Source organism: Calliphora vicina, chromosome 5, assembly GCF_958450345.1.
Source record: "Calliphora vicina chromosome 5, idCalVici1.1, whole genome shotgun sequence".
Taxonomy (NCBI): Eukaryota; Metazoa; Arthropoda; class Insecta; order Diptera; family Calliphoridae; genus Calliphora; species Calliphora vicina.
In genome coordinates, this window is record NC_088784.1 from 24,001,540 (window position 1) to 24,025,558 (window position 24,019).

Here is a 24,019-nt window from a genome sequence, read left to right on the forward strand (position 1 = left end):
GACAGACAGACAGACAGACAGACAGACAGACAGACAGACAGACAGACAGACAGACAGACAGACAGACAGACAGACAGACAGACGGACAGAAAGACAGACAGACAGAAAGACAGACAGAAGGACATGGCTTAATCGACTCCGCTATCTATAAGTATCCTGAAAATATATACTTTATAGGGTCGGAAAATTATATTGTGGAAATTACAAACGGAATGACAAACTTATATATACCCTTCTCACGAAGGTGAAGGGTATAAAAATGAGAAAATAATGAAATAAACTATTACAGATATCAACCGATATCAAAATCCATTGACAGACCCAAAAGTACAACTATTATATTCTCATTCAAATTAACAGATCTTTAGTGTCAATTGCTGACAGACACCCAGCAAAGTCTTGGTAATGACCTGCCATTACTGAGTCTCATACTTTGTAATCAATGCTACATGACGGGCTGATCCGTGTTCATATCCCACCATAGTAACTATCCCCATATTTCGTTATTGCTGCTAATGCTAACTTCTGAAAGTCTTTACGATCAAGGAAGGCCTTACTTGCAAGTTCCAACTTTTTAATTGGGTGTCATTAAAACAATGATTTATTTGAGTTCCTATTTATGGTAATGATCCTCTTCATTCGTTGGATTCTCTCTCTTCATATGCTGGAATTTAATATTGTCTAAAATCAAATAAGTCTTGATTGTTCGTTTCTAAATGGTCTTCCACTAGGGACTTCCGATCTTTGACAGTTAATAGCGGTCATATTGTAAAATAGTTTTATCAAAATTGGACAACTTTCCGCGTGCTTCTCCCATGTTATGGTCGTTATAATCGTCCACTGTTTCAGTAAACAATTAATCAACACCCGTACGACGACGATCTGCCGAAAGCATCGCCGATGTCCGTGTCAGTAGGCAGGAGTATCCGAGGCAGTTGCCTTTCGCAGACCACGAATTTTGTGTCGTTATTTGCGCCTACACCAGTACAAAATTCAACTGTCACAAGAGCTGAAGTTACAATGACGTGTGTTCGCTGAATGAGCCCTGGAGTAGTTGTAAACTGACCCTAATTTTCATCAAAAAATCATCTTCAGCGATGTGTTTCACATGAGATCCAATGTATCCCGAAAAAGTCACTTATAGTGTGGATTTTATGCTAGTAGCGTCATCGGTCGATATTTCTTTGAGAACGACGTTGGCCAGACCATAATATGGACACCAACGGCATGTGGTTTCAACAGAACAGTTCCAGATGCCACACATCTCATGCCACTTTGGACATTATGCACGAGTGATTTGAGGGCATGGTCATCTCACTTGGAGGTTACGAGATCGTGCAATTTGACCCAGTTAGACTTTTTCTGGTGTTTTCTTAAGTCTCACATCTATGCAAAGTATAGCGGACCTCAAAGCCAAAATAGCTCATACCATCGCTCAAATTCAGCCTGCTTTATAAGCCAGTAATGGGAAATTAAACATTTCAACTGTCTCAAAACAGATGAGTCTTAATAAGTCTATTTCGAAGATGGCAGGCCTCCAACTATCCAATTTATAAGTAGCAACGGACTATTGATTTCTTTGAGCTTCTTATAAACACATTCTTCTTTTGGAATATTATGATTTTGGGCGATCTATCATTTAAGTGAAATATCTGCATAAATTATGCCGTAATCAGCCACTCAAGACATGGGAAATGGTTCAATTTATATGAAACCAAAGCCAATTATTCCTTTGCATTCTTAGTTGCACCAGAAATATTATTGCTTAGTATTTTTTTGGGGGTCTTAGAAGGACAATAATGCAGTCTCTCAGGAGTCTCTCAGTTTGTGGATCCTTGCCAATCCCATTAGTTCCGAAATTGTTCTTGTTTATCGTACTTTTTAGCTTTTTTCTACCGCATTTCACTTCAGTGGGGTAAAAAAAGGAATTGGAATATTTAATAATGACTCTCTCCATAAAGTTAAATTACACTTTATCAGCCCAATTATGAATAAAAAATTCCGCGGGAGTTTGTTCCCCGGGAGTTTTTTTCACATTGAAAAAACTCCCGCGGAATTTTTATTCATAATTGGGCTGTATAAGTACAAGACATCAACTCTAACAGCGCCTATGATAAACTAAACTCCGACTGCAACCTCTGTCACTATTTATACACAGCGCCATCTTCCTTCCAGTAGCATGTTATCTGCTGTTAATCGAACGGTAAAAAACATTGTCCACAATTAGAAGTCTCCAGAAATAGAAATGTTGAGAAAGATGATGCAACTTTAAACCAGTTATATTTGAATTCAAATACATTTTCTCGTAATTATCACGTAACAATACATTAGGATCACTGTCGACCACATATTGGGGATGAATCTTGCGAATCTTTCTCAACCTCATCAGTGTCCGAATTGATCATGTTTTTAGGACACATCATTTTATCTGAGTATTTGACAGAAAATACTCAAAAATACATTTTGTCAATAGGCAACGAGTGTGTTATATATTTGTACCTCTTTCCAAACCACCAAACATTTTGAAATTTTCTTTTGTTTGTTTGCTATTGCCATATTACTGGAACCTGAAGCAGATTCATCTCTGTGTAATCTGTGGTAAATATTTAAAGAATTTCACTTTCGTCATAGAAAACTTAATAGAACAAAAAAGGTGGCATCAAGTTGAGAAAACATTTGAAACAAAATTACAAACTTTTCTTTTAATTATTTGCTTTTATGATAAAGCAAATGCATTTTACACCAAGTTTTATATTATTTAGGTATTTGAAATTAAATTTAAATGTTTTTCTCTTCCTCTTTGCCGTTTCCATACTAAAAATATCTTAATTCATGGTTTTCTTCATTGTTTGTAACTAAACTTGTAAATAACAGAATTTATTTTAATCTGTAAGCAATTAAAAGATTAAACAAACAATTCATATAACAAAAATAAATATGTTTTAAAATTAAAATGAAGTTTTCACTGGATTATGCTTAACTATTTAATTAGCTTTAATTTACACTGTATACAACACTCAATGAGCGAATTCACTCAATTGTAACAGTTTGTGTGTGTGTGATTTCACCTCATTGCTTTAGTGTGAAATTTTCTGTAGCATACTTTAGGGAGGTATGTAAAAGCAGACATGATCTTAGAGTTGTATTTGTTTAAGCACAACAACAACAGTTCTTATGAATAGTATCTACTGTATTTGACAGCTGCAAACAGCTGCTTGCTTGCTTGATTATTTCTTTGCTCATGCTGCTGCTGTTGTTGTTGTTATTGTTGTTGTACGCGCTTGTATAGAAAAAGAAGCATAAACTAAAGCAGATAAATACAGAGAAATAAAAATAATAGGAAAAAAATAATAAATTAAAGTACAAAACAAGCAACTAGCAAATAATCATAATAAAACCCAACTAATTTCAATGAAATTTTGTAATAACGATAACATTTAAAACATAAATTAAATTACGAATTTATAGAACTATTAATAAAATAAATAAAACCAATTGATTATGAGTTTAATAGAAAATAAAGGGATTTATGTTAAATAATAGGTAGTTAAAAAGTATTTTATATGAAATGTGAGACATTTAACAAAAAAAACAAAAACTAATTGAAATTTTCAAATTGTTTATTTATAGTGGAGTGGCAACATCTTTAAGTTGTACCGATTCCAGTACCGCTTCTAGCGAAGATGCCTCAGAGCCTGGTTCGCCCTACAGTCCCCCTCATTTGTGTCTGAGTGAGGAGCAGCAGCAATTAAAACAGCAACAGCAATCAGCTTTAATTAGCAATAATAATAATACTACGTCAACATTAACTAACAGCACCAGCAATATGTCACCCCAAACAATACTCGTTACGAATACTGGAGGTGCTGCAGCTAGCACTAACAAATCCACTGGGGGGACTAATCATACCAGCATAACATCAAACTCATCAGCTGTAACTACATCATCCTCTTCAACATCATCCACATCAGCATCATTATGTGTAAGAACCAATAACCTGCCAGCTTCTTTGACTATAACGCCCACCAGCAGCAATGCCAGTGCTGGTCCCGGCAATAAAACAAAACATCATAATCTTAATACATCAAATGCTAAACATAGCAATAATAATAATAATAACAACCACAACACTGCCACATTACGATGTTCAAATCTACCCACTTTACAATGGCCTTGGAGTACAACAACCACACCATCATCATCATCTGCATCCTCATTATCATTAACAACAGGAACAAATACATCCTCCACCATTACCAACTCGTCAAACACCTCTGCTCTGAGTTCAGCAGTTGTGGTCACCTCATTAACCGCCGTAACCGCAACAGGTACAAATACCAGCAACTCACCACAAGCCAAGAAACGTACAATAGCTCCTTATATAGCCGCCGGCGATATGCCAGCTGCTCCCTCAGCGGCCAAAAAGTCTCGTGTACAAAATGTACAGGATGCCGCTCATCTCAATAATCTAGCAAATCATACAAATTCCGGAGCCAAAAGACTGAAAGCAGCCGCTTTAGAAGAGTCACAAACCAAGATCACCGGCTACTTTAAATCTCAAATGAAGGCACAAATGCAAGCAGCCCATAGTAAAGCCTCCAGTGTGGTTACATCCGGCCTGGCCTCGTGCGGCAATAACAATTCCATAACCACCAATGCTTTAACAATGAGTGCTCCCGCCACCACCGCTTCGCTCAATAAATATTTCAATATCCTGGCCCAGCTAAAGGAGAACAATAAACAGGCCAATGCCAATGGTAATGGTAATGGCAGCATTAATGCCTCTTCTCAATTGGCCAAAACTACTAATTTAAACTTTAGTAGCATAAACAGCTCTGTGCCCTCCTCCACCACCTGCACCCCCGTCACCATTACCACCTCAGCAATAAGCACGTTGGCGAATAACCAACTGAATGTCACAACAGTTCAAGCGCCCATCACTGCAGGCACCACATTTGTGGCGGCCAATACAAAGCCCATCAACAATTTGTCCATACAACCAGTGCCAATGCCAGCTTTAAAGAAAATCGAACGACCCAAACCTACCAAAATTGCCCAGGTGGCGCCCAACTTAAGAAAAACTCCCTCCAACAGTCATCATAATTACAATCATCACTCGAGCGGCTCCACGGGGAAGTCGCCAGCCAAGAAACATGTAGCCATTGCACCGCGTACACCCGAAATGAAACAACAAATGCAGCAGCAACAACAGCAAATGCTGGCTAGTAAACAGGACAATTCAAAGCAGCAATTGACGCTAATGTCTGGAGCTACAGCAGCACAAGCTGCTACAAATTTAACCCAACAACAGGCTACAGCGGCTCAAACGGCTGCCGCTCCAGCTGTATTACTCACCGCTATACGTTTGCCAACAGCTCAAACACAAAATCAACAGCCTCAGGCTCAAACCTTAAGTGGCAAATCAAATTTAACCCCAAATAAAATGCCGCAAGCAACGAACAACAATCCCACAGTGGCCACAACTCAAGCCAATGCAGTGCCACCGCCGCCGCCACCAACAGCCACAACTTTGTATCAGCTGCCGGCTGTACAATTACCCAATCTAGTCCAATTGCCACAGCTATTGGCCGCCAATGGAGCCAACATAATGCAGTTAAACAATCTAGCCACGGCCGCCAATATGGTCAAGAACGCCCAGGCAAATAATCAACAGAACAACAATAATGCGGCCGCCAACAATAACAGCCACTCTACGCAGCAAGCAGCCCAGGCGGCAGCTGCCCAATACTTTTTAAATGGCACTGTTTTTAAGCTGCAACAGTTTACCACAGCCACCACCACCACAGCCACCTCGGCGGCCATGACAGCGCCCACCAACACCGGCAATCCTTTCAATCTCTTAAGTGCAGCTGATCTGCAGGATTTGCTGATCAAGCAACAACAGCAGCAGCATCAATTACAGCAATTGCAACAGCAGCAGCAAAAGGCCAACTTGAATAGTTTAAATGCCGCCTCGGCCAATAGTTTTCAGGAAATATTCCAGCAACAAATAGCGGCAGCCATAGCGGCCAATCAGCAGCAACAACAGCAGCAGGTGCAACTGCAACAGCTACAAAGACTGGGAGCAGCAGCCAATATACAACAGCAGCCTGTGTTTATGGCCACTCCAGCGGGTCTCTTGCTTAATGCAGCCTCTTTGCCAGCCATGCTGGCCCAAGCAGCTGCAGCCTTAGCGGTAAACCATCAGCAACAGCAGCAAAAGGCTTTAGCTTTGCCAGCCTTGCAGCCCATACAACCGGCTCCCTTACCGGCCTTAAGTTCGATATTTGCTCCACCCCAACAGCAAACGGGAGATCATCAGCAGCAACAGCAGGACTTGCAGCAGCAACAACTGCAACAATTGGCTTTGGCTCAGCAACATTTCATTAACAGTACTCAGCCCCCACCTTTAGCCACAGTGGCTTTAACCAACACCGCACAACAACAGCAGCAGCAACAACAATTAACGCACAATACCAACAACAATAACTCAAATATCACCACAATCTCGAATACTTTACAGCAAACCACAAGCCAGCAACAACAGCAGCTGCCGCAAACCATGATGAGTGCAGCAGCGGCCACCGTATCCGCCACAACGACAACAACAACAAACAACACTGCCAAATTGGCGATAGTAAAAGCCAACACCAACTATACCACCTTAAGTTCGCAACCACCACCCTTAGTCACCATATCAAACAGAACAGCGCATAAACCCATCAGCACCACCACCAACAACTCCCACTCTAATGTGGCCACCACCAACTCCAAAGCTAACCAAAACGCCAACAAACCCTATCAGAAACGCAATACAGCTGGTAAACAACAGAATCTTAGTGGGAAATCGGTTAACAAAAGCCATGGCGGTAAAATAACTACAGCCTCAGGTAAAATAATAGCAACACCGACCACACCACCACCACTGGTGCCCACAATGACGGCAGCCCAACAGCAGCCGGTAGCCTTGACCTCAGCACCAGCCAAGGGCATCAGAGCAGCCAACTTAAGCAAGACTCCCAACAGTAAACTGCCTACACCGGCTTTGGTTAGCATTTCCAGCACCAACACCACTGCAGTACAGCCCAAGACAACGCAGTCTTTAAGCAATAGTAGTGTCACTATAAGTCCGGTAATGTCGGCGCCGAAAACCACACAACTGGTCAATATTGCGCCCAAACTAACAACGGCCAGCAGTACGCAAACCATGAACATGAAACAGGGAAATCTAATAAACTTAAGCAACTGCAACAGCAGCACTCCGCTTAATATGAGCAGCAATATGGCAACATGTGTGACAAATACTTCCACATCAATAACAAAAACCAAAGTAAGCGTTAGCAGCAGCAGCCCAAGTGTCAGCACGAAACCTAACACCACTACTGATCTCTTTGATTTGGTTAAAAACTCCAATGGAGCCATAAGTATAACACCAGCTCCCTTAATAACAGTTGCCCAAGTTGCCCAAGTTGCGCTGCCACTGGTAGCAGCTCCGGCACCAGTTTCCTTCAATTTAACCTCAAATTTCGCACAGAGCAACAACTTTAAATCGCTGGTCAGCACCGCCACCTCAACTCCAAATAAGCCCTTGGAAAGCTTAAGTAAAATCAAAGATGAACCAATGGATGAGCCTAATACACCAGCTGTACTCAAGGAAAAGGATTTAGTTAAATGCGAAAATCCCATCAGTTTCACAGGACAAATTCCTGGCAACTTGAAAATCAAACAGGAGCAGGAGCTTCTAACAGCCACCACTGCCGAGTTAGAGGAAGAAGACACCGAAAAGTCTTTGTCTCCTCAACCCAATAATATCCTTAATAATGAGTGCTCTTCGTCCTCCTCCTCATTTAGTTCAAATTCCATTTCAGTATCATCGGCCGCAGATTTGTCTTTAGAGGCCTCTACTCCGGCTTCTATAACCAGTTCGGAGGCCAATTCACCGCAATGCTCGATATTGTCACCAGCAGCATCGGTAACACCCAATCCCTGCTCAAACTCCAACTCAAATTCCCTAAGTGATTCCAATTCTTCAAATTCCTGCGCCATGGGAGCCTCCTCACGCGACATGTTAAGCGAAATGGTTACATCAACTTGTATATCCTCCGACTCTTCGGAGGCTAGTATAAGTGTATCGCTGCCGGAAAATGAGGAAAGTAAATTAAGTCTAAGCGAGGACAAGTCGGCTTCGTCTACACAAGAAAACGATAAACAGCCCAGAAATGTAGCCACTCCCGAATCGGGCATAGGTGGCAGTCTTAGCAATACCGAAAGTATGGATTCTTCATCGAAATCTTCAAGTGGAGAAATCTCTTCTGCTGCCTCGTCATCTGAATCGACGGCCTCGGAAATTATAAATTCTCCGGCTCCTTCACAATCGGACACACAAACACCGCCAGCCACACCCATGATACAAGATCCTCAATGCAATGAGGAATCTCAAAATGAAACCTCTTCGGTGGCATCTTCATTGTCTCAGCCCCAGCAATCACAAGATTCTACCTCCAAATCCACAGTATCATCGTCCACCTCGTACTCTCTACAATCCTTTGATTTGCTCTCCACCACCATAGACACCAAGTTGGCGGAAGCTTTCACTAAAGATGCACCCAAATGTGCCATTTCTCCCATACTCTCACAACCAAAAACCATACGTTTCCCGGCCAATGGCGGCAAGGGCAACAAAAGACATGATGGTGTCTGCTATTGGAACAAATGCAATAAGAAACATGAAAGTAATTCCAAATTACTGGATCATATGCAGCATTTGCATGTAAACACACAAACTGGACCCTTCTCCTGTCTATGGGTGGGCTGCAAGGTATATCAAAAGGAGTCCTGTTCGCGTAGATGGCTGGAGAGACATGTATTGTCACATGGCGGTTCTAAACAGTTCAAGTGTATTGTAGAAGGTTGCGGTTTAAGATTTGGTTCTCAGGTAAGTTATATTCTCCTTACTATTTAAATATTTCTACTACAAGAACTTGTTTAAATTTATGTTTTTTTTTTTATTATTTTCCAGTTGGCTTTACAAAAGCATGTTAACAATCATTTCACCGCCACCGAAAACAAAGAGAGCACCAACAAACGTACCTCTGATCCTCCGGTACCCAAGCAATTGCGTAAAAATGGCAAAAAGTTACGCTACAGACGTCAACCCTTTTCCGGTTAGTTTTTTTTTTAAGAGTTTGAGTTATGGTTTGTGTTATTTAATTTCCTTTTTCTTTCTCCTTTTTTATTAACATTACAGCCCGCATGTTTGATTTCTTTGATGCTGGCATTATGGAGGGTTTACAACATCGTCTACGTCAAATTTCTACTTTAACCAATGGCTGTAATTCAATTACTTTCCAGGGTCAATGTATTATGAAACGCAAAAACTTTGCCGGAAATATGGAATGCTTTATACAATGGTCTCCCAGAGAAATGTAAGTAGAATTGGAAATTATTACTATTTGGGTTTTGGAAAAAGTTATAGCTGGAGAAATTATATATTTTTATATATTTGTAAGCGAGTTTTCTTATTAAGGAAAGGGAGTTTGAACAAACTCAAGACTGATACAAAACTTTTCTTTTGCTTTATTCAATTTGCTTTCCCAAATCACCTACGAAGCATATAGCATTCAACAACACCTGCAAATGACAAAATTGTTTTATCAAAATGGGTGTTCTGTTCGGACAACCTTCCGCGTTCTCATTTTACGGTTGCCATAATCGTCCTACCCAGGAATATTCGCAGTGTGGTGGAAGTTGAGTCCAGTGGTTCTTAATACAATCGTCTGATGACGAAACGCTTCCTCTGTTATGCACGCAACTCTCTTTCGTAAACTATTTAAGATGGTGGTGGAAGAATCATATGCTGGAGAGACTGATAACGAACTATCGTCTTGCTTGCTGTAGTAAAAACAACTGTATTGTGCGTTCATTGAAACTAAACAGTTTAATTTCCTCATATATCTCAATAGCAAAACTAAATTTGATCAGTTTGATCGTTTTGAAGCTGTTAGTTAGCCACTTGGTTGCCCTGATAAGGCAGAAGATATCCCAGCTTAGTTATGTGCTCCTCACATGTCCTTCAATAGTTAACATGACAATGACCATGATTATCCTAACACTAATTCCAGTACCTGCCATATTCAGACTTTGCAATCTGATCTGCTCATCTAGGATTGGATTGAATTGAAAAGTACTGTTCCGAGCCTGGCCTTACAACTTCATCCACAACCTCATTGCCCTCGATATTCCAGTATCCTGGTACCCAACACAATCTAACCTCCTAGTATTCCATCAACTCATTCAGAGATCTTATACAGTCATGTAGCAGCTTCGATTTGTGCCTGTGATCCTTTCAAGACCGCAAATATTTATGAAATTCCTGAAAGACACTACCTTTATCCAACAGATCTCCTGTGATCCTTTCAAGACCTCAAATATTTTTGAAATTCATGAAAGACACTACATTCATCGGGAAGGTCCAATAGATCTCCGAAATTCCTTCTTCGTTTGGCACTTTTAAAAAAAGCATATGTAAAGTTTTCATGCTCTCGATCGATGTCCTTAAAAGTCACTATTCAAAAATTCTCTTAACTAGCTGGTATTCCTCTCTAACATGTGAGTCGAAGGTATATATTGGAACGCACTTGAAACGGCAGAAATGCCAATCTTAACCATTCAAAATTGGAACAAAGTTTGTGAAAGTCAGCAGCTAATCCAGTAAAAGGAATTCAACAGTTGTTCTGTTAGCTTGAGGACATTTTATTGCATTGTTTCCTTAATCATTTAGCTCTTACAGAACTTCCGAATCGTTGGTGGCGTTAATGTATACCCCGACAAAACAAAGTTTAGCTTATTTTAGTCAAGGGAGAAGCATAACTGTCAAGTCTGCAACTGTTGATATGGACTTGCATAATGTTTGGTTTCATCAGGTTATAAATTACACCACCCAACAGAGAATAGAATTATACCTAACTGTGGGATATTCGCAGACGATATTGTATTGATTTCTCTTCCTCCTTATCCATACAACTTTTGCTTGTCATAGATATAATACCCGTAAAGTATGTCTATTTGAAGTGCAATACCGAAATCCAGGAGGGTCTTGATACTCTCTTGTGAGAGATCGTGGAACATCTGTGTTTCCTCCTTCTAATAATCCACTCATCAATCTTGTTCGATAATCTAACTAATGATTTGTGGATATTAAAGTCATTCTCGTTCTCTATTGGACACGGTTTACTTGAATACACTTTCATGGCAGCAGGACTTTCCACGTAGACCCTAATTTCCAAATCAAGTTCCCAGATTTGTTTTGCAGTTTTTCGATGACACGCTACAAGTGTTGGGAAGTCTGTTAGCAAAGGTGGCAGATTATCAGAGAAATTACTCGAACTGATGCCCACATTAATTAAAGAGCGGTCAACGAAGACTAACATTAATTGTCTCAATGAAGATGTATTGCAATGTAATGAATATTGAGGACATTCCTTCGCTGTCCCAAAATTGGTAAGCCCATGCAGCATTTGTTAGTGGCAAGTCCAATTCCGAGATCTATGTCCAGCATCATTGTGTGATGGTCTTGTTCCCGGATTCGTTTTGCAGTTTTTCGATGACACGATACAAGTGTTGGGAAGACGGATACCAAAGATCACAGATTATCAGTGAAATTACTCGAACTGATGTCCGCATTCATTAACGAAAGACTAAAATTAATTGTTATAATGAAGATTCATTGCAATGTAATGAATATAAAATACATCCGTTCGCTATCCCAAGATTTGTACGCTAATGCAGCGTTGGTTGGTGTCAAGTCCAATACCGAGATATATGTCCAGCATCATTGTGTGAAGGTCTTGTTCCCGAATTCGTTTTGCAGTTTTTCGATGACACGCTACTAGTGTTGGGAAGTCTGATAGCAAAGGTGGCAGTTTATCAGTGAAATTACTCCAACTGATGCCCGCATTCATTAACGAGCCGTCACAAAAGACTAACATGAATTGTCCCAATGAAGATTCATTGCAATGTAATGAATATTAAGGACATCCGTTCGCTATCCCAAGATTGGTTTACGCCAATGCAGCGTTGGTTGGTGCCAAGTCCAATGCCGATATTCCTCGGTGCGTCAGGATACTTGTATCTTTGGTCAGACGTGGAAGAATTCTATGCCCCGCAACGTTGTGATGTCTTCAATGAAATAGACCTCGAAATCCTTGATAGTGTGCTTTATAATTGGATTGTAAAGGAGGATTGCTGTCAACTACCCAGGAATGCCAATTATAAAGGGTCATCCAATAGGGACTTCCGAATTTTTTCATTGATAGGGGCCATATCAGTTCATTTTGCCAAATCACCATAAATGCATTCATCAACACCTGCAAATGATAAAATAGTTTTATCAAAATGGGCGTTCTGTTTGGGCAACAATCCCATTTTACGGTTGCCATAATCGTCCTATCGAGAGGAATATTCGCAGTGTGGTCGATAAATTTGAGTTCACTGGTTCAGCAAACAATGAAACAACAATCGCCTGACTACGAAACGCTAGATCTGCCGAAAACATTCATCCGAGACAGTCAATTTCGCGTCGCTCTCAAGAACTCGGCCTTTCGCAGATCACAACTTGGCGAATTTTGTGTCATTACTTGAGCCCACACCCGTACAAAATTCAACTGACCCAGGAGCTGAAGGTAAACAACCACAGACAACGATGTGTGTTCGCTGAATGGACCCTGTAGTAGTTGGAACGTGACCCTAATTTTCATTAAAAAAAATCATCTTCAGCGATGAGGCCCACTTCTGGAGGAATTGGTATTTCAACATTGTCTAATATTTCTTTGCGAACGAGGTTGGTCAGGACATCACATTCAACGGTGGGCGCTATAGGTCAATGATTACTAACTCCTTTTGGCCTGAATTGGATGATATGGACACCAATGACATGTGGTTTCAACAGAACGGCGCTACGTTCCTCATTGGACAATCTGCACGAGAGATTTGTAGGCATGGTCTTCTCACGTGGCCCCGTTAGTCTGTTCCTTGTTGGGTTTTCTTAAGTCGCAAGTCTATACGTAGAAGCCACAAACCTTAGCGGACCTCAAAGCCAACGAAATCCATGCCATCGGTAAAATTCTGCATGATTTATGCGCCAGAGTCATGAACAATTGGACAATTTCGGTATTTTGATAAGCACAATGTTATATTCCATACTCCATGGCATCGATAGGTCTTGCACACTTTGTTTTATTTAAATTTAAAGATAGGAAGCGCTTAATGAAATACCCTTTATTAAGAATCTATTCATTTAGGAACAAATATTGAATCCTAACAACCTCCAACTCTTCTTCATAACTTTTTTAAGAACTTTTCCTATTTAACCTTATGAACTCATATTTAATTTCTTTGTTTTTCTTTTTAGAATTTCGGATGAATGGCTGCCCGAGTCAACGGAACCGTTTTTGAAAACTGTAAATATAAAACAAATGAAACCAACCGAAAAGAATAAAGTCGAAAGTCTGCTAATGACTGCCTACAAAATGCCATATTCAGCAAATATCTTTGAAAATGATTATGCCTTGAGTCAGCAATATCAGCGAGCTAAAAGCGACAGCAACAATCAGGCAAATGGCAAGACAACAACCAATGATAATGAGCACAATGAACTGAATAAGCCAGGCAATAATAATAATAATAACAAGGAAGTGGCCACAGAGAATGAAGACCAAGAAGAAGATGATGACGATGATGAGGAGGAGGAGGAGGACGATGAAGAAGATGGTACTACCACAACGGCGGAAACAATATCGAGTTATCAAAACGTTTTAACCATTACCAATACACAAATGCAACAGCGCAAAAAACATCCCAGAAAACAACAAAATCGTATTATAGTAACACGTTAAGCTAAAAGAGAGTTTTTAACTCACTCTCTCTCTCGCTCTCTCTGTGTCTACATTTCCCGCTATTTCGCTGGCTTTCATTGTGGTGCTGTAAACAAAAAACATAAAGTATTTCCTGTAACAACAAAACCCCCCCAATTTAGTTGTAATTTACAATACATTATTTAATATTATTAATTAATTAATGAATTAATTTAGTTAAGTTTTTGTAAATAGAGTTTTATTTTATATATTTCATATAAAATTGTAAATTTTTTGATATAAATGATAAATATGTAGTAGAAAAACTTTAGTTTAAGTTTTAATTGAAGATTTTATTTCTCAACTCTTTTCTTTTGAAAGACAAACGAGCAACAGTGACAAGATTTAGTTTTAATTTAATGTTTTTATGTGTTTCTTAAATTTTAATTTTTAATTTTTTTTTGTTGTAGAAGCCAGGTGATATGATGATATTTAATTTCAAACAAAAAATACAATTTCAATAAATAATAATTAAATGTCGTAATGAGAAAAAAAAAACAAATTTAAGTGTGCGTAAATCAATAGGCAAGATCACTGCCATATATATAAAACAAATAAAACAAAAAATGTAATTAAAACATCAAGAAAAATCGTAAAATATTATACATACCTACAAATTATAAAATTTAATTTATATATAAAAGAAAACACAAAACAAAACAAAACCCACGTCTTATATTAATTATTATATTTAATAGTTTATAAATTTAAATTAAAAAAAAAATCATAAAAATTAAACCCCCCCAACTTTTACGATAATCATTAGTTTTTAACCTGTAGTAAAGTTAGAAATTTATATTAAACATCCCCCTGCCCCCCTCTTAATCCTACAAAAATATTATTATTAAACAAATGAATTGCATTTTAGACAATTCATTTAATTATTAGAACAAAACTATCAGCAAACAACTAAAAAAAGCTTTGCTTTTTATTAAATTGTGTCATTAGAAAAAAAATCAAACAAAAAATAATAATTTTTACTAATTCTTTACAAAAAAAAAAATATACAAAATAAAAATTGTTTTAATTTGAGACAAAGTTTTTGAACCACAAAACACAAATACAGTTTATACTTTAAGACAGTCTTATCACACCAAACTGTATAACATTTCATTGTATTTCACATTTTCTTTTTTAAGTTTATGGTCCTTCGAACCTAAATTTATTTGATTTTCTATTCTTTTCCCAAATTTCCGTGGAATGTTTCATTTAAGCCATTTTTGCTCTCACTATTTATCACTCCTTGCAAGATGGTCCACTCCTTTTATTTTTTCGACTTTGTTAAATTAATTTTAACCAAATAAATTTAAGTTAAATTTACTGTTAATCCTTAAACACAGTCTTATCATACCAAACACTTTAACATTTCATTGTTTTACACATTTTCTTACTAAATTTATGGTCCTTCGAACCTAAATTTATTTGATTTTCTATTTTTTTCACTGTATTATCAGTCCTTGCAAGATGGTCCTTCGAACCAACATATTCCTTTCCTTTTAGTGGTTAGAAACTCTTAATTTAATTTGTTAAGAACAGAATGTTGTAATTCAAAATTCAATTTATTCCTACTCTTATCATTTCATTGTATTTCACACTTTCTTATCTTATTTATGGTCCTTCGAACCTAAATTTATTTGATTTTCTATTTTTTCCCTTTTTTCCATGTAATGTTTGAATTTGTCGCATCATTTTTGCTCCCAATATCTCAATATTTATCAGTCGTTGCAAAATGGTCCTTCGAACCAACATGTTCCCTCCTTTTATTTTTTCGACTCTGTTAAATTAATTTGTTAAAACCAGAATCTTCTAATTCACAATTAAATTCACTCTTGCTCCTATCATTTCACATTTTCTTATTAAATTTATGGTCCTTCGAACCTAAATTTATTTGATTTTCTATTCTTTTCCCAAATTTCCGTGGAATGTTTGATTTGTCTCATCATTTAAGTCATTTTTGCTCTCTATATCTAACCAAAATTTCATTTCCTTTTATTTGTTCCACTCTCTTAATTTAATTTGTTAAGAATAGAATGTTTAAATTAAAATTAAATTTACTGTTAATCCTTTAAGACAGTCTTATCATGCTAAACACTATATTATTTCATTGTATTTCACATTTTCTTAATGCATTTATGGTCCTTCGAACCTAAATTTAATATTTTGTATCCTTGTTTTTGGGAATTGTTTGATTTTTCACATCATTCAAGTCAGTTTTGCTCTCAATATTTATCAGTCAGTGCAAGATGGCCGTCCCTTCGAACCATACAAAGTGTGAGTCAGAAAAAACTTAAACCGTTCAATATTCCACTTATGCTTAAAATCGGACATTCCACTTATGCTTAAAATCGGATACCTTTCCTGTGTTCTTTAATTCCAAATTTGTTCGATCATTCTTTTGCTTCTAAGTTATTTACCGCATTGCGTTCTGGAACAAGTTTAACCCAGCATTAGCTTTGGCTCTGCTCATAGAAGTGTTCGGTGCTTATCGAAAGAGTCGTTCGACTTCTTTTGCCCTACCAATATCTGTTTGACCTTTTATTCTTCCTAATCCAGTTTTTCTTTCAATGTTCAAGTCTTTCTTAATACTGATTAATGGCTTTTGAAACAGTGTAACGATGGACATTCAGATCTTTTTTGTATTTCTTTGAAAAGTTTTAATTATTGAAAATTTATGATTTAGATATCATGATTGGCGTAAACGTTTTATACCTACGACAGTTTTGTACTAGATTAAATATAAAATGCAAAATGTTTATTTAATCTAGTACAAAACTGTCGTAGGCGTAAAACTTTTACGCCAACCACTATTATCGATTGTTAGCAATGATCTTTTCCCATCTTTCTGGCAACATATGGATTCCAAGCCAAAAGCACTGCTATCTTGAGGCCAAGAACGAATCAATCCAATATCAGATTACTCTGTTCCAAAGTGAAGCGTATTCCAGAGAACGTACTGCATCGATCGAAACAATAGCGAAAGTTCTGGGCTATAAGGCGAATGAAGCAAAATTTCTTTCAAGGTCTCTCGGCATCAATTTGTATGGTACCAAATTTCACTGCCTTTGAATGAATCCTGCTGCTCGCAAACGTTTTTAAATTGCTGATTGAGTAGCTCCCAGCAAGCTCTTCGAATACCAATTTCCATTAATTTCTTTGACTCATTCACGATGCTGTCAAAATTCCTTCATTTTAAATAGGTTGAGTTTTGATACGCATTTCATGCGTTTCAATATATTTATGGTCCTTCGAACCTAAATTTATTTATCTTTGTTGCTCTATATTTGTCTTTTTTAATTCTTCTTCTTGCTCTGTTTATCGTTTAGTTAATAATTGTTTGGTTCCTACCAGCATTCTGTTTTCCTTCAACACAATATCTTACAATCATTGTTCGTCTTTGTAAGATGGTCCTTCGAATCAAAATTTCCATTATTTTGCTTAGACTGACTTACAATGCTGCCACTTTTAAGAACAGAAATTTATTTTATTTTGAATTGGTTAAGTTCTGATACGCCTTTCATGCTTTTATGGTCCTGCGAACCCAAATTTATTTCTTATTATCATTTTTGTTCTATATTTGTCTTCTGTTTATCGTGTAATGTATTATTTTTTCCAGAAATACGAAAGTATTTTAAATAATTCCTTGTCTTTCGGTTATTCTCGTTTTCTTCAACAGCATTTTTTCTCACCATATTTGTAAGTCTTTGAAAAATGGTCCTACGAACCCAAATTTCTATTCTTTTTCATTATCTCAATCACTGAACAGTTTTTCTCCCATGTAATATTTTCGTTCAACAAAATTCGTTTTTCACAAACTTTGTCATTCATTGTAAGATGGTACCTACGAGAAAATAAATCACTGAATAATTATTTAAATTAGTTTTCAACACAATTAAGCTCAAAATGTCTAAGCAGTATTGAAATATTGAAAACGAAAACTGTAATAAGCTTGAATTTGAATAATTTTAGTTTTCTTATTTTAAAAAAACATTTTTCTGTCATTTTCAAAGGGTTAACTATGAAAATCATACAATAAAATACAAAGTTAGGTAACTCTATCATAAATTTAAGCACATATGTTTTCACTTGTAGGTCTCTTTAAGATGAAAGCTCTTTTTTAAAATAAGCTTTCCAAGTCTTGCTCTATTAACTACAAACTTTTTCATTAAATGGTGTTAACTTAAATTTGATCTTCTTGTTATAATTTCATGTTTATTAAAGTTAAAATGTTTCCCCTTATCCACCCTCTTTTTAAGTACCTAGTCTTTTTGTGTATCTTAATTTTTGTTTAAAAAAAAAAATAAAAACAAATTTATTTTAGTTTCATAACAGTACTTTTGTTTAAATTATCTATTATTTCAAAAATCAGTCAAGCAACAATTTATTAATTTTGAGTAAATCAAAGAAAACTTCCTAGCTACCTAAAAATTACTTTTACAAAATTTGTGTTTTGCATATTTATGGAGACCTACAAGATTTATGAAAAATAGGGCCAGTATTAGGGCCAGTCAAGCGCTGTCACTTGACTTCTTTATGCTCTAAACAAGGATTTTTCGGCTTTGCTACACCATAATTGTGGGGCATTATATATTTTTCTTGCATTAAACGCTGCATTTACCTTTACAAAACAGTAATCGCCCAATATCTCAATTTTGGATTTTTTGTTGCTTAATTGGTTTTTGAAATAAACGATTCAATTAAGTTCCTGATAATGGTGGTTGCAACCACAAATATATCAGTGCATAACGATAATTTTGTTTAGTTTCATTTCGCTAAATATTGCTTGATTTTTTTCTTTTTATTATACTCTTCACCTTCGTGAATTCTTCCGGATCGGTTGCTACTTAAAATCGAGAAAATCGGTCCACAAATGGCTGAGATATGAGGAAAAAACCAGGACAACCTAGATTTTTGACCAATATCTGGATTATTAAGTCATTAATATAGACAATATGGATATCTAATGATAGATGTTTCAAAGACCTTTGCAACGACGTATATAAGATCATTTTGGATCCAGTTGGACCTACAATGGGTCCAATATTTTGCTCATTTTATTTCCATTTACAATTGTCAGTTATTCTTCGTTTCCAAATGTCTTTTTATGTTTTTTTTTCTTTTTATTTCTGTTTACTGGTTTGCATGATTTGTGATCCATCGAATTGATTATTTTAAAATTGAACTTTGGTTTTAAATACCGCTTTAATGGTTTTTTCTTTTTATTTCTGTTTACCTCATTATTTAATGTTAAAATTTGTGTTTTTAAATCTAAAATCAAAATATTAAATGTTCACTTACATTTCCTGTTGTTTGTGGTCCTTCGAACTCATTAGTTTTTTCTTACTTGGTGATTTTGTCTAGAAATTTATAGTTATTTCTTTAACTACTGCCAAGAGCACTTCCAGTTAGATTAATTTACAACCTAGTTAAATTTAAAACTGTGATTTTTTAATCACCTTGTTAAAATTTATATTATGTTTGGTCCTTCGCACTAGTATTGAAAGTATTTCATGGTAGATTTCCATTAGTTATTTTTTACCACAACTTTTAATATGTAATTCCATGAGTTGGGTTCGTAGTGTAGCCGGTATAGCCATGTCCGTCTGTATGTTGAAATCAATTTTTCGAAGCCCCCAAATAACTTTCATAACATGACTTATACATCAATATATCAGCTTTAGTCTCGCTTAGAATGCTATTGAAAACCGAGAAAATCGACTTACAAATGGCTGAGCTATAAGAAAACAACCACGACAACCTCGATTTTTTACCTATGTTTGATCTATATCTGGATTACTAACTCATTAATATAGACAAAATTAATATCTAATGATAGATATTTCAAGGACCTTTGCAGCGACGTATATAACGCCATAATAAGTGGGACCTACAATGGGTCAAAATCGGGAAAAATATTTTTGAACCCGAATTTTTTTAACCAAAAAAAAAAATTTTAAAAAAAATTTTAAAAAAAATATTGAAAATAATTTTGAAAAAATTTTCCCATAAAATTAGTTTTGCTAATAAATTAAAAAAAAATTTGGAAAATTAAATAAGGTTCTTAACCTTTTCAAAGACCTTTCCAACGACGTATGTATATAACGGCATAGTAAGTCGGACCTACAATGGGTCAAAATCTAGAAAAATATTTTTTTGAAACCGAAAAAATTTCCACCCAAAAAATTTTTACAAAATTAAATTTTGAAAAAAAATTTTGCCATTAAATTTGTTTTACTAAAAAATTAAAAATTTGCAATTAAAATCCAAAAAAAAAATTAGAAAAATTTGAATACAACCGAATATAGCTCTCTTGCTCGTTTTAAATAAGGTACTTTGAGTCTTTAATTTTAAAGAAGAAATCACAATAACAACTTTTGAATTGTATTCTGTCTTCTATCGATTATTATTTGTTCTCTTATTATGGTCCTTGGAACTCCTAATTTAATGTTTGTGGTCTTGATGATATTTGTTCTCATTTCTTTAAATTTTGGTCCTTCGAACTCAAAATTTAATGTTTGTGGTTCCTAATAGCAACTTTTCACTCATATTCCCTCTTGTTATGACTATTATTTGTTCTTATTTCTTAAAAATAATGGTCCTTCGAACCCCTAGTTTAATATTTGTGGTTCTTGATATCCCAATAGCAACTTTTCACTTATATTCAATCTTGTTTTAATTATTATTTGTCCTTATTTCTTTAAAATTAAGGTCCTTCGAACTCCTTCCTCAAAATTTATTGTTTGAGGTCCCTGATAGCAACTTCTCCCTCATATTTTGATTATTCTTTGTTCTTATTTATTTAAAATTATGGTCCTTCGAACTCTTAGTTTAATGTTTGTGATGCCTCATATCGCAATATCAACTTTTCACTTATATTCTGTCTTGTTTTGATTATTATTTGTTCTTATTTCTTTAAAATTATGGTCCTTCGAACTCCTTCTTCAAAATTTATTGTTTGAGGTCCCTGATAGCAACTTTCCCTCTTGGTTTGATTATTGTTTGTTCTTATTTTTTTAAAATTATGGTCCTTCGAACTCCTAGTTTAATGTTTGTGATGCCTCATATCGCAATATCACTTATATTCTGTCTTGTTTGTTCTGTTATTTCTTCTTATTTATTTAAAATTATGGTTCTTCGAAATCAAAATTTAATGTTTGTGGTTTCTAATAGCAAGTTTCCACTTATATTCTGCCTTGTTTTGATTATTATTTGTTTAAAATTATGGTCCTTCGAACCTCTTGTTTAATGTTTAATATTTGTGGTACCTGATATCACAATAGCAACTGTTTAACTGTGTTTAAAAAAAATTATCTCCAAATAGAGAAAATGTTTATTCTATCTTGTTTTTTGTTATTTTTTCTTTAAAATTATGGTCCTTCGAACCCCTAGTTTAATAATTGTGGTCCTTGATATCACAATAGCAACTTTTCACTTATATTCTGTCTTGTTTTGATGATTATTTGTTCTTATTTCTTTAAAACAAGTAAGAGAGCTATATTGTGCCGAATCTTATATAGCCTTCACCAAATTATACTTTAAAATAAATTTTTTTAGGTAAACAAAATTTAATTTTTTGTTTTTTTTTGTTTTTCAAAATTTTTTTTTTTTGAAATTGTTTTTTAATTTTTTTTAAAAAAAGATTTTTCCAAATTTTTTTTAAATTCTTTTTAAATTTTTTTTTTTTGGAAAAAAAATTTATGACAAAAAAAATTTTTGATGAAAAAAAAATTCGGGTTAAAAAATATTTTTCCCGATTTTTAACCCATTGTAGGTCCAACTTACTATAGCCTTATCTACATCGTTGCAATGGACTTTGAAATATCTATCATTAGATATCTATATTGTCTATATTAATGACTTAGTAATCCAGTTATAGATCAAAAATAGGTAAAAAATCGAGGTTGTCCCGGTTTTTTGCTCATTTCTCCGTTATTTATGAACCGATTTTGCTGATTTTAAATTGCAAACTTCTCGAAAGCATGTCTGGCAGAATTATTGAAGATTTGGATCCCGAAGATATCTGGGGTCTCAGAAAATTTTCCTGGTTTTTTCCTCATATCTCAGCCATTTGTGGACCGATTTTGCTGATTTTAAATAGCAAACTTCTCGAAAGCATGTCTGACAGAATTATTGAAGATTTGGATCCCGAAGATATCTGGGGTCTCAGAAAATTGATTTCAACAGACAGACGGACATGGCTTAATCGTCTCCGCTATCTATAAGGATCCGGAATAATATATATACTTTATAGGGTCGGAAATGAAAAATGTAGAAATTACAAACGGAATGACAAACTTATATATACCCTTCTTACGAAGGTGAAGGGTATAATTATGGTCCTTCGAACTCCTAGTTTAATGTTTGTGATCGCTGATAATCTTTGTCTCATTTTAAAACAGAAAATCAAAAAACTGCTACTGTTCTTTAACATTATGTTTCAAAAAAGTCTGTTTAACTGTGTTTAGAAAAAATGATCTCTAAATAGAGAAAATAATGTATATAAAAAAACCATGATTTAAATAGAAAATATTTAATTTTAAGAAAGAAAAAAACTTAGTTTTAAACATCTCCCCCCTTAATTAAACAATACTTTGTATATAAAACAACAAAAACTCCAGCCAATACAATGCAAATATATTTTAAAATAAATTAAAAAAAGAAATCTATACTTTAAGTTCCTTAAATTCCCCTAAAATTATATAATTTAAATAATATATAAAACCTAACATAATATATTTAATAAAATATTTAAAACTTACAACAAAATCTTAATAAATATAAAAGCTTTTTTTAAAACTAGTTTGCTTGGACAAATTTAGTCAATAGATTCTGGAAAATGAATCAAAACAAATAAATTTATTTAAGTTTATTTTTTTTTACTTTTTTTTTTGTATAATTAATTAAATATATTATTTTGTAATTAGTTAAAAAATAAAAAGAAATGACTATTTTTAAAACCCCATAAATTAAATTTATAAATAAATAATAAAAAATTTTGAATAAAAAAAATAAAAAAAATTTTTTGAAATATTTTGCCGTTTTTTGTTTTATTTTAAGTTTTGTGCCTTTTCCTGGAAAAAAAAATAAATTTATAAATTATAAATAAAAATCGTAAGTGTTGTTTGTTAGATTTAAAAAAAAGAAAAACACAAAATACCAAAACAAATTCCGTATTTAAAAGCAAGAAGCGTCTCTTACACTATAAAGGGAAACAATTTTCGACTAATGAAAATCCTGTTAAAAGATTTGCAAAATAAAACAAACAAAAATTATTATTATTAAACCTTAAAAAAATACATTTAAATATACATAATATAATAATAAAAACACTGCCAAAAAAAAAACTCATAAACATTTAATAATATGTAATTAAAATACACAAAAAAAAAATCAAGCTACTACGACTGAGTAATTCTTAAACATAAAAAACAAATTTGCATAAAACTTTGTAAAATAATCGCTGTAAAAAGGATTTAAATAACAACAAAATACTTATTACTTTAATGAAAGCAAGAAAATATTAAAAATAATCATTAATAAATTAAAAACAAATATGTATACATCTATAAACTATATACAATTATAACTGTGTAGTAAAAATAGTTGTAAGTATTTAAAAACAAACCCCCCAACCAAAAAAAAAAAAAACAAAAAAATCTAAATAATATACTCAACACTTGAAAATAATTTAAAGAAAAACAAAAAAAAAACATTAACTATTAATATAAAATCTTTAAAACATTTACTTTGGTCAGCTTAGCTAAACTTAGTAGCAGTGTTAAACTTGGTTTATATGATCTGAGTTAAAAATGGAGTCTAAGCATTCTACAGTTATTATTAACACTTCAAATCGCAATATTAAATCTTATACACCCCTATCGTGAAAAACATGTGAAATTTATGTTCCCATGAAATATCCATTTCCCTCGAAGGGTAAATTGCTATTGTGATATTCCCCTGAACTTTTCATTCACAATAGTTGATTTTGTTCGTAACAGCTGTTTATTGTTTACAAAATTCCATCTAAAAATTTCCCATGAACGAAAAATGGGAAAATGAAATACACTTCATGTGAAATATTAATTTGCGGTAGGGGTGATTATACCCTACGA

The 24,019-nt window shown here is 34.7% G+C and overlaps 1 protein-coding gene across 1 annotated transcript in view; it reads left to right on the forward strand.

The window, feature by feature from the left end:
• The window catches only part of jing, a 292,781-nt gene extending 278,205 nt beyond the window's left edge, over positions 1-14,576 (forward strand). Inside the window, exons 2-5 of the mRNA XM_065511735.1 lie at positions 3,631-8,935; positions 9,020-9,164; positions 9,248-9,425; positions 13,409-14,576. Coding sequence (XP_065367807.1) covers positions 3,631-8,935; positions 9,020-9,164; positions 9,248-9,425; positions 13,409-13,892 — 6,112 coding nt within the window. The 3' untranslated portion in view covers positions 13,893-14,576. The remainder of the gene's footprint in view (positions 1-3,630; positions 8,936-9,019; positions 9,165-9,247; positions 9,426-13,408) is intronic.
• Positions 14,577-24,019: the final 9,443 nt, after the last annotated feature.